This window comes from Antrostomus carolinensis, unplaced genomic scaffold (genome assembly GCF_000700745.2).
Source record: "Antrostomus carolinensis isolate BGI_N321 unplaced genomic scaffold, ASM70074v2 scaffold28497, whole genome shotgun sequence".
NCBI lineage: Eukaryota > Metazoa > Chordata > Aves > Caprimulgiformes > Caprimulgidae > Antrostomus > Antrostomus carolinensis.
In genome coordinates this window covers 14,571-25,791 of record NW_010326025.1, presented here as the reverse complement: position 1 = coordinate 25,791, position 11,221 = coordinate 14,571, and the positions used below count along the sequence as shown (strand labels likewise).

Genomic DNA, 11,221 nt, shown 5'->3' with positions numbered 1-11,221 from the left:
CCCAAACCATTCTATGATTCTATGAACTCCAGGAGAGAAGAGGAACCTTGACAGGACAAGGAGCAATGGGCACAAACTGGAACACCAACAGTTCCACACAAACCTAAGGAAAAACTTCTTTACAGTGAGGGTGACAGAGCCCTGGGACAGGCTGCCCAGAGAGGCTGGGGAGGCTCCTCTGGAGATGTTCAAAACCCGCCTGGACACTTTCCTGTGCAACCTGCTCTAGGTGAACCTGCTTTGGCAGGGGGGTTGGACTAGATGATCTCCTGAGGTTCCTTCCAACCCCCACCATTCTGTGATTCTGTAACCTGGCACCTTTTCCCTGTGGGGAACAGGCCATGGCTTTGGTCACAAGTCACGAGCATCTTTCCCAGGACTCTTCCTTTCCTCAGGCTCCAATCCTCACCCACGTCTGAATGCTTCTTGTGAACGAGCCATTATTTCTTATGCCCATCGAGCACCCTGAGTAACATGGCCTTCTCTCTCTCTCTCTTTGCACAGGAACAGCATCAAGTGGGATTGGCTCGGACCACAGGGCCTATGCAGCCTTCTGTCCCGACAGGCTCAAGCAGCGTGGTCACAGGCACGAGCTCTGGGGGTCCCTTCCTGGGAAACCAACCTCAAGCAGCCATCATGAAGCAGATGCTGATGGAGCAGAGAGCCCAGCTCCACGTGATAGAGCAGCAGAAACAACAATTTTTAAGAGAGCAAAGGCAGCAGCAGCAGCAGCAGATCCTAGCAGAGCAGGTACAGTATCCTGTCTATTTGTCTCAGGCACTGCAGTGCACGCTGGTGTGAAAGCAGAAGCGCTAGAGATAGTGCAACACCTGCCCTTCCTTCTATATCTGATCATTCTTTTTTCTTAAGTGACTTTTTACATGGGTAGATAGTGATAGGACAAGGGGAAATGGTTTTAAACTGAGGGGAGATTTAGGTTAGATATCAGGAGGAAGTTTTTCACCCAGAGGGGGGTGAGACACTGGAACAGGTTGCCCAGAGAAGCAACCCATCCCGGGAGCCATTCAAGGCCAGGTTGGATGGGGCCCTGGGCAGCCTGATCTACTGGTTGACAACCATGTCCACAGCAGGGGGGTTGGAACTGGATGATCTTTAAGGTCCTTTCCAACCCAAGCTGTTCTATGGTTCTCTCTCTGTGGTTCATATTGTGGTATTTCAGCAATGGTTATCAAAGAAGAAGCATCTGTTGCAGTCCTGCTATTAGCTTGGCTAATGTCACCCATGTTCCCAGTGGTGGGCTTGGCAGTTGCATGGGATTTTAGACACTGGAAAAGTCCACTCTTAATCTGATATCTCATGGTGGATTTATTCTGTCAGAAGCAGATTCTGCTACAGTTAGAGTTGCTGGTCCTCTCCCCTGCCTCTGACTATGGTCTTGCACTGGCAAAAGCTATGTACAGCCATGCAGTGATCTGGGACAAAGAACTGACATGGGTTAAAAGTGACCTAGCAAAGAAAAAAAAAATCAGTGTTTACCCAGATAGGTTCCTTAATCTGGTTTGTCACATACTAGTACCTGCAATTGTGTTAGCATAAGGGATAGGGAGCATGAAGGACGGGGCCAGAAGCTGAAGTGGGAGAAGAGTCAAACCACCTCTTGCAGTGGCAGTGTGGAACTGGGGAGGGACTTTTCATAAGGGCAGTTAGTGATAGAACAAGGGGAAATGGCTTTAAACTGAAAGAGGGCAGGTTTAGATTAGATATTAGGAAGAAGTTCTTCACTGTGAGGGTGGTGAGACACTGGAACAGGTTGTCCAGAGAAGCTGTGGACGCCCCCTCCCTGGAAGTGTTCAAGGCCAGGCTGGATGAGGCTTTGAGCAACCTGGTCTAGTGGAAGGTGTCCCTGCTGATGGCAGGGGCGTTGGAACTGGATGATCTTTAAGGTCCCTTCCAACCCCAACCATTCTGTGATTCTAACTGCTGCCCTGGAGCCTGTCACCTGGCTGCTGGAGCTCTCGGGGTTTGTGATACGGATGTTAAATTACCTGGTCTGAACTGTGATGTTTTATGCATTTGTAACTCAGCTGTATCCTAAAAGCAACCCAGGAGAAAGTCACACTGTTCAGTTCCTGTAAGTTCATACCCAAGTTTAAACTTGCAGTCCCCTAATGCTACCTAGAAAATGTTCTGGTAGGTCAGTAGTAGCTTTAAGCTTGGCTTCACCTCTCTTGCTGGGGAAATACAGGTTAAGATCTGGGATCTACTTCAATTTGAGTTAAAACTTGTGCATGTCGTATAATTACAGAAATACTGACAGCCTTCCCCTCTTCTCATGTTCCTCCTGAGAAGCAGAAAAAATCACCTGCAATGAACAGGAAAGATGTTCCTAGAAATATTCAGGGTAAAGAGGCATTAATTGGTTCAGAGGTAAAGGGACATGGTTTAGTCAAGGACTTGTCTGTGTTAACGATTGGACTCGATGACCTTTAAGGTCTTTTCCAATCAATCGAGGCAATTCTGTGATTCTGTAAACAAGTGTGGAGAGTGAGGATGCAGTAATGTTCCCCCACAATGGGTTAGGCCGATTCCAGTGCACAAACCCAAGAACCAGTCATTGACCTGGCTGCTGAAGGCAAGCTTAGAAGTGTCGAAAAACCACAAGACTGTGGCTGTCAGGTGTGCTGGTGTAGATGAAAAGTGGCGAAGTCACAGCCCTCAGGCTCCTAGCTTTCCAGTGCTTTGTGCCTAACAAGATTCCCTTTATCTTTCTGGTAGTTTGTATCCCGTATTTATGAACCCGGGGACCAGTGCTTGCTTCTTTCCCACCTTTGCCATTTTCTTACCTTTGTTACACAGCCTCGGTTTTGGACACAGCATTTGCACAGCTGTAGATGAAGCACCAAGACGTGTCCCTTTAATGATTGCTTAGTCAAGTGTACCCTGGGCTTTGAAAGTTCTGGTAAACACACTCTCTGTTTTTATAATCAGCCCTTGATTCTGTTTTAGATGCCTGAGTGTTCATAGAAAATATCCACAGGGGAGCAGCGCGGGCTGGATCGGGGGAGGGAGGCATTTTGCAGTCACCTGCTCCCCAAATATCAGTCAGTGAAGGATGTTCCACATTTCGAGAGGAAGTGTGCCTTAGCAGCCCTTTCTGCTTTGGCTGGAGAATGGTCCTAGGCCGCAGTGCTGGGGTCAGGGTGCAGTCCTCCTTGCAGCTGAGTGCTTTGAGTGCAGAGGTGGAGGGAAGTCTTGCGCCAGGAACACAAACCTCTGGACCTTGGCAGGGCTGGGCGAAGGAAAAGCTGTGTGGCTACAGTTGCCCTTAGACCTAGGTGAGCAAAGATACTTCATATTCCTCCCTCTCCTTCCAGCTTGAAGACAGTCAGGTTGGCACTGTAGAGGTAAAGATGAAGTGGTTGTAAGTAAGGAGAGGTGATGTTAGCCTCAGTGCTTGTTCCTTTTGAACAAAAAAGAGTCTGTGTGCTGAGTAGCCCAAGTGCTCTCAGGAGGACTCTTCAGATGACTCTGCTTGTCTCTCCAGAACAGCTTGCTAGATAAGAAACACTGCAGTTCTGCTGCAGCACTTTTGCCACCAGCCCCTTTCTCAGCTTGCCTATTAATTCACCATCTTTTTCTCTTCTTCTTTCTTCCCCTCCTTCATTTTCAGCAGTTGCAGCAGCAGTCACATTTGCCTCGGCAGCATCTGCAGCAACAGCGGAGCCCGTATCCAGTGCAACAGGTCAATCAGTTCCAAGGTAAAAGTCACATTCTTTTTCCTATACTGAGCCACTGTGTGCCCCTGTAGTGGGCACGTGAAAGTTTTGCCTCTTTGACATCTGGATCTATGAATTTATCTGGTTTGCCTCCACTCTCATTATGCTTTTTTTTTCAGCTAGTATCTTTCACTGTATCTTGGTTTTACTCCTTCATTCCCCACTTCATCTAATTTGATGAGCAGGGAATTTTAGAGAGGCCATCTTTATCTGGAGAAGTGTGTGATAAATGTCAGGTGTGGGAAACAGTGCAATAACTAAGATTAAATTGGAGATTTTTGTTAATGTTCTGAAAAGAAAGCACGTGTTATTTTAATGTGCTCACAGGCAACTGAAGAATGTAGGGACAATCATTTTGTCTTAGGAAAATAAGTTAATTCTGAGATTTTTGGGTGCAAAGCATCAGCTGAATGTCTTCACTAAGCATGGATTCTAAATAGACATGAAATGAACGTGCACTTGTGCTGTATATTCATGATAGCATCACATAGCTGCAACAGAAAACATGGGAGGCAATTGCAGTTCTCATGCCCAGAAAGCAAACAGGCAGCCAGATCTTCTGCTGGTATGTATCAGCTTGACTCCTTCTATAATCACCTGCTCGTTCCTGTCTTTGGCAGCATCAATTCTGTATGAAATGAATTTTTTCCCAATAATTCATTTGCAAAATCAAAATGTATGTGTGTGCACTGCTGTGAGACGCACATGTAAAATCTTTCTACATTAATGCTTTTTTGAAACCTTGCCTTCATATGTATTATTTAAAAGAGCAGAAGAGAGTTTAGGCTAATCTGACAGAGCAAGGAATTAATTTTCATAAATGAGCTAATAAATATTTCACCATTTTTTCCTATTTAGTCACAAGAATGTAATCAAGTGCAGTAGGTAATGTGTAAGTGAGACCAGAAGGTGGCCCAAAATCTTAAAATCTGTTTCATTCATCTCTCTTTTAACTATTTCTTGTCTGAACTCTTGCTTCTTGTGCCAAGCACAGTAGCTCAGAAAAGTAGTATGTGAACTGCTTGCTGGCAGTGACTCCTTTGGAGGTTTTCAATTAAAAAATAGCTAAAGATGCATTCAGTTTTATCCTTATCTGTACATTTAAGCACCTGCTGGAATCATAGCAAAAGGAGACAGCTTCTGATCATGGAAGAAGGAGGTGATCTAAATTAAGAAAATGCAAGGAGACCTCAGTGCCAATCATTAAGCAAACGATTTAATTGATAGCATAAAGTGAGAGCTGCCACTACATTTGCCCTGTGCAAGTGAGATCCAGATGGTCTCTCTCCACACTACAGAATGTTTCATTTATCTACATGTTGGGGAGATGAGCTAAAAGCATCCTCCAGAAGCTTACGCTGCTGCAGGCATAACCATCCTCTGCATCACATCTGCAAGACTACAGGGTTGACACTTCCTTTATTCATACCCACCAAGGAAACCAAACCAGTGTAAAGAACAGGGTCCAGTATTCTTAATTCTCTACAGAGGTTCAGGTGTGTTGTTTGCCACCGAGGGACAACACGTAGGGGCTGATTTAAGAACATTTGGGTTTTGTTGTGCAGTTTATGACTCTTAAAGCAACCATTTTATATTTATATCATGCATTTAATAATGTTTGAGCTGGGAGTAATTCTGTGCCTCATGCTCTTGGAGCTCCACCTGCAGAGTATTGTCCGTAGTTCAGTATGGTAGTGACTCAGAGCCACAATGAACCCACGGCATAATCAGAGCTACAGTAATTGTTTTTTTAAAGAAAGATAGTAAATACAGAAGTGTGGCTGTATTACTGGCTTCTCCCCCTACCCCTGAAAGGACACAGGCATGGTTCAGTTGTCTGCCACAGCATGGAATTTGACAAGGTTAGAATTTTCTGGTTTCCCATCCCTGGCCTAAGGTGAAGTAAAATGTGCTTATAATATCGATTCACTAATACACTCTCTCTGCTTTAAATGTCCCCAAAAAACAACTTTTCTTCTTTCCATAGACTTAATCAGTAACAGCGATATAGAAAATCCATCCATTTATGCCTCCTGAGCTATTAAAAAATTGATTGGCCTTCTATGCCTGACATTTCCATTTTCAAGACTTGCTTTTGCAAGACAATGGAGATATTTAAAAGAGAGCTTCAAATGGTAAACTGAAGTTTGGCTGCTTTGCTGCCATTGAAGGCAGCTGGTGGAAGCTTTCTCATTTGCTTGCTAGAAGCTGAATTAGGCTTATCTGAAGATGGGCGCTGCTGAATCACAGTGCTTATGCAACTTGGAAGTCTGAGGGACTAATTTGTTTTCATGGAGGAGGATGCGCATTGTCCAAAAAAATACACACAAAAAGAAAGACTCACATTTATTTTTGAAAGGGGACTTTGACTCCCAGGTAATTTCCTAAAAACTTAATCTCTGGTCCTAATGAAGTAAAAGACAGGGAGGCTTATTTTAGCCCTGCATCTCCTGTGGCTGTCTGGCTTAGGTACCTGAGTAGGTTCTCATCAGAGAGGCAGCCACGGCTCTAATCATCCATCATGTGTGCCATCGTGTTGCCTCCATTCTTCAGGAATCTGAAGCCGTGAATCCCTTTAGGTACATATCCCAAAGTTGTCGTAATTGAGAATTACTTAGTGAGTAAATCATCAGCCTTTTAACCTTGCCAGCCTCATTTGAGGCTTTGAGGGAAATGAGGCTGCTTGTCTGCATTGATGGTGTTCTCTGCTGAACAGTGTCCTGCTTCGCACGCTGCATACATAACACCAGCAACAGTTCCTGTTTGGGGCAGTGCTCCAGCTGTGCTGTCTCTCACCTTCAAGGAGAGGGGACAGGGGCTGCAGCCAGAGTGAGGTGGGGAACATGTAATCCCTGAAATGCAGCTGACCTTAGGCAGCAAGCATATCCCTCAGGGATGATGACCTTGTAGCTCTCTGCTAACCTTCGTGTGAAACAAAAATGTATTCACTCAGAGAGCGCAGCAATCTGAAATCCTACTGTGATGCCGAAGGCTCCTGCAGATTCTCTTATGCAGAAAAGGTGTTAATTAAGATTTACAGGGTTGCGTTTTTTCTTACCTTCCTCCCTTTTTGGTGTAGGTTCTCCCCAGGATTTAGCAGCTGTGAGAAACCAAGCAGCACTCCAGAGCATGAGGACATCCCGAATGATGGCCCAGAACGCGAGCATGATGTCAATGGGTCCCTCCCAGAACCCAAGCACGCTGCCCACGACCGCAGGCCAGTCAGATATGGGCATGGCTCCCTACAGCAACACCTCCTCCAGCCAGCCAGGAATGTACAGTATGAGCACAGGGATGAGCCAAATGTTGCAGCACCCAAACCAAAGCGGCATGAACATGGCACATAACACAGGCCAGGGCACGAGGCAGCCTGCCTCTGGACAAGCGGTGGGAATGGTTGGCAGTTTTGGTCAGAACATGCTGGTAAACTCTGCTCTTCCCCAGCATCAGCAGCAGATGAAAGGACCTGTGGGCCAGGTCTTACCCAGGCCACAAGCACCACGACTTCAAAACCTGATGGGGACTGTCCCTCAAGGAACACAGAACTGGCAGCAGCGAGGCTTACAAGGTATACCTGGAAGGACTAGCAGTGAAATGGGGCCCTTCAACAATGGCACAACATACCCAATGCAGTCCGGGCAGCCACGGCTGTCCAAGCAACATTTCCCACAGGTGCTTAATCAGACAGTTGTGGACACGAGTGGAACAGTAAGAGCCCTGAACCCAGCGATGGGAAGACAGTTGCTGCAACCACTACCTGGGCAACAAGGAGCCAGCCAGGCCAGGCCAATGGTGATGCCCGCAATAAGCCAAGGGGTCCCCACCATGTCCAGCTTTAGTCAGCCTCCGACGCAGCAAATGCCAGGTGGTAACTTTGCTCAGAGCAGCCAAGGCCAGGCCTACGAGAGGAATCCCACTCAGGACCTACCTTACAACTACAGCAGTGAAGGGGCGGGGGGGTCATTCTCCAGTTTAGCAGAGGGCACTGACCTTGTGGACTCCATCATTAAGAGCGGACCAGGGGATGAGTGGATACAAGAACTTGATGAGTTGTTTGGAAACCCCCAGTGAACGGGCTTGTATAGTCTAGAGCTTTGGTTGTTGCATTTGAAAAAAGAAAAGAGAGAGTTGGATGTTCTCCCCATGGTTTGGGGTCGTTTTTGTTTTCTTTTGTTTTTAATCATGCAAACTGAGCTGATCCGTAGCCAACTTGGGAAGAGTCAGGGGATGATGAGAACATTGGCATCCCAAGACTTCTACCAAGCAATCTCTGTGGCGTGGCAGCCCCTGCGCTGAGGGGGGGGGGGGGGGTGGCAGGATGGGGAAACTGGAAACGCCATCTGATGCCTCTGGTTGGGAAAAATTGGTCTTTCCCCACTGAAATGAGGCTTCATTGCACAGTGGTATGGAGTGGTTGTGGTAGGGCTCCCCCCTCACGTAAACATAAACACTGCAACTTCCCTTCCATAAACACTGCAACTTCCAGGGGAGCAGATGAAAACAGCCGGGAGCAAAGCCTAAAGATGTCCACAGGCACTTGCACAGGCCCTGGTTGGAAATGGGCTTAACCCCAGGGGTAAGCAGGTCTCAGGGAGCCATGGCCAAACCCACAGGGCCAGCTCTGGGCTGTCACAAGGGAACGTGCAGCACACACGTGACAAATCTAAACAGTCACAGGGATTTTCATTGCAGAGTGATAAAAGCCCAATAAAAGTGTAGGAGACCATAACTTTGGCAGCGCAGTGAGGACAGTTTGATGATGGGAGTGCTGCTGGAGATGGCTTAGGTGGGTGGGTTGACTTAATGAGCTCTGTAGTCCCCTCAGGAGGTGCAGGAGCGCTTACCTGTCAGAGCGCTTTGGCGTGTGTCTGCTGCCTGGGGGTGCAGAACAGCAGCTGCAAACGGTGTGAAAGGGCAAGGAGGTGCCAGGAGACATCAGTGTAAGTCCTAAGTGGGTGCCCCTCTCTCCTTCGTCCCCAGTATGTTTCCGTTCACTTCCTTCCCTGGCCTTCAGGGTGAAGCAAGGTGAGCTGGCTGCACTTGCTTTGAAGTGAGCAACAACCACCACAAAGGGGCAGGCGGGGAAGGAGAAAACAGGCAGGAGAAAATGCCCAAGGAGGGTTTGGCACGCGGAATGAGTTTCTCCTCTCCTCTTGAAAAGTGCAAGGTCAGCAGATAATATTACCCTGGAGTGTCTGGGCTCTCAACATGACGTTATATGCAACCTGATCTTCATTTTGGTCTAATCTCTCTAGTTTGCTGGAATACAATTCACTGCAGTATTTGAAGAGCAGGAACCAGAGAAGGACTGCTGTAATGATCATTCATGGATGGGTACAGTAACTGATGTAGTTATTACAAACATGGCATCTGCCCAAATAAGCTTTTAGGTAATAGTGACGTATCAGTATCTCCACTGTGTGGACCAGTGCTGAGCAGCACTGCAATGAAGTTGGGATATGTCTCGCACAATACTGAGATGCCAGCCATTCTGAATGTCTAAAGCAGCTGTTCCCGTGCCGCACCCTGAGATTGTGCCCCAAAACCTGTCACCATTTGAGTGTTTTCAACTTATCAGGTTATATAGCGGTGCCTAAAAATTGTTAACGTGATCCACAGCCCAAAAAGTTTGGGAGCCTCTGGCCTAATGCTGGCCTCTGTGAGCCATAGCTGTGCTCTGCAGTGAAAGTGTCTCTGGTGTACAACGACCAGTACCAGCTCCCCAGCTGCCGATGCCCTCCTTGTGCGCTGCTCTCCTGGGCTCCAGCGGTGCGAGGTGCTGAGCCACCGGAATCCCCAGGAGCCGAGGGGTTTGGCACCTTGTGTTTGCAAGTCCTGCCTTTCCCTGTGGAGCACAGATAGGCATCACATTAAGGAGAGGGAGCAAAATGGGCCTGGAACCATCTCAGTGCCCCGTTAGGATTCCCTTGAAGGGCTTACCTAGCCAAGGGGAAGGATGTGTTTTAAACGCTGTGGGGTAGGCAGGACAAGCTGCATTTTTAACATGGCCTAGCTGGTCAGGGTGAGCTATCAATCCAGCTCGCCCTGACTGCTATATTTTTAAAAAATGCTTTAGTTACATATCTTTTAGCTAATCCCTTTAAAAATACAACGCAAGGACCTATTCGCATTTTTGCTGAAGACAATAGGGGTTTGCCTCTCCACTGCTGCAGCAGGAGCTGGGTTGGGCCCTAATTCAGTGAAAGAGAGCACCAGCCAAAGATTTTGGTCCATCTTGTGTGTAAGTGGCTCTTGGTCGGACTGGCCTGGACGGGAGGGATGGGCAAACAAGGAGAAATGGTGCCCTGAAAGGAGGAGGGTGGTGCTGTGCGGGGCACAGCGCCGGGGACAGCACATCATCCCTTTCTCAGGTGTGAGTGACCACGGGGCACCTGCCAACACAGAGGGTTGGGAAATGGGGGTTTAGAAACACACAACCACCATGCAGCGGCCACGTGCAAATCCGTGTGCGTGAGGGAGACACGGGCTTTGGTGGAGAACTGGTGATGGAGACTGAGCCTCTGCTGTCTTTGTAAAGCTTCCTCCAAATACTCCGTACTGGGACCAAGTACTAGAGAGGTAGATTTTAATAGATTTGGGGTTGTTGGTTTGTTGGTTTGGTTTTTTTCTTTCTTACTATGGTGCTGATGTATATGTAATATTAAAAAAAAAAAAGTTATTTGTAAATATGTTTTTACAATTCTACAGATATCACTGGGTCTACTATCTGTAAAATATATACATATAAAAAATATATATATATACTGTTTGTTTAAAATAGAGTATTTTTATTTCATTCCTTAACTCATCCTTACTGCAGTGGTATTGCACTTCAGATGACGTCTGATTACTAATTTGTACTGTATCCCTGACAGCAACTTGCTCCATTTTATTCAGATTTTTCTAGTTTTCTGTTTTTACTTTGTACATTAAGCATTGCTTATTTCCTTTAAAGACCTGTACAGAGCTCTGAAAAATGTAGAAAAAGACCTGATGTTAACATACCACTTTTAAAGAAAAACAAAAACAACAACAACAAAAAAATAAAAGATGGTTATCTGAGTCATATACCAGGTTTATAGGATCATCTGTCGCCCCACTTCTGCACCTCGGCAGGGGATGTTCCATGGGGAGGAGGGAAGCCAGCCCAGGTGGGCTTGGTTTTGGCTCTGGGTTTCTGTACTGGAGTGGCGGTGTGACAGGCAGGGTATGGCCAGTACCAGGCTGTCCCCCTTGCCCTGGGCTTGTCCAGCAGCTGGGAAGCCCCCCGCACCCCAGCAGCACAGTGGGCAGCTCCCCTGCGGCCGCACAGCCACAGGTTGTGGTGATGAGCTGCGGGGTGGGAGCGCTTCATCAGGTGTCTGCCTTGCTTTGGGGTCATGGTGCCCCCTCCCCAGAGCAAGGATCAAAGCCGTCTGTGCCCTGGGGTGAGGTCTGCACTCTGGCAGTTGCTGCAGGGGAGTTGGTTCATCATTGGGCCCCTT

The 11,221-nt window shown here is 47.3% G+C and overlaps 1 protein-coding gene across 1 annotated transcript; it reads left to right on the top strand.

Annotated features, from left to right (window-relative positions):
* Positions 1-504: 504 nt before the first annotated feature.
* LOC104527665 (mastermind-like protein 3) lies at positions 505-7,876 on the top strand (the record flags this gene model as incomplete). The annotated part of the gene is made up of 3 exons (XM_010171451.1): positions 505-750; positions 3,632-3,719; positions 6,817-7,876. Coding segments are annotated over 3 exons (1,326 nt in total), but the record flags the coding sequence as incomplete, so codon positions are not given.
* Between the last annotated feature and the right edge of the window lie 3,345 nt (positions 7,877-11,221).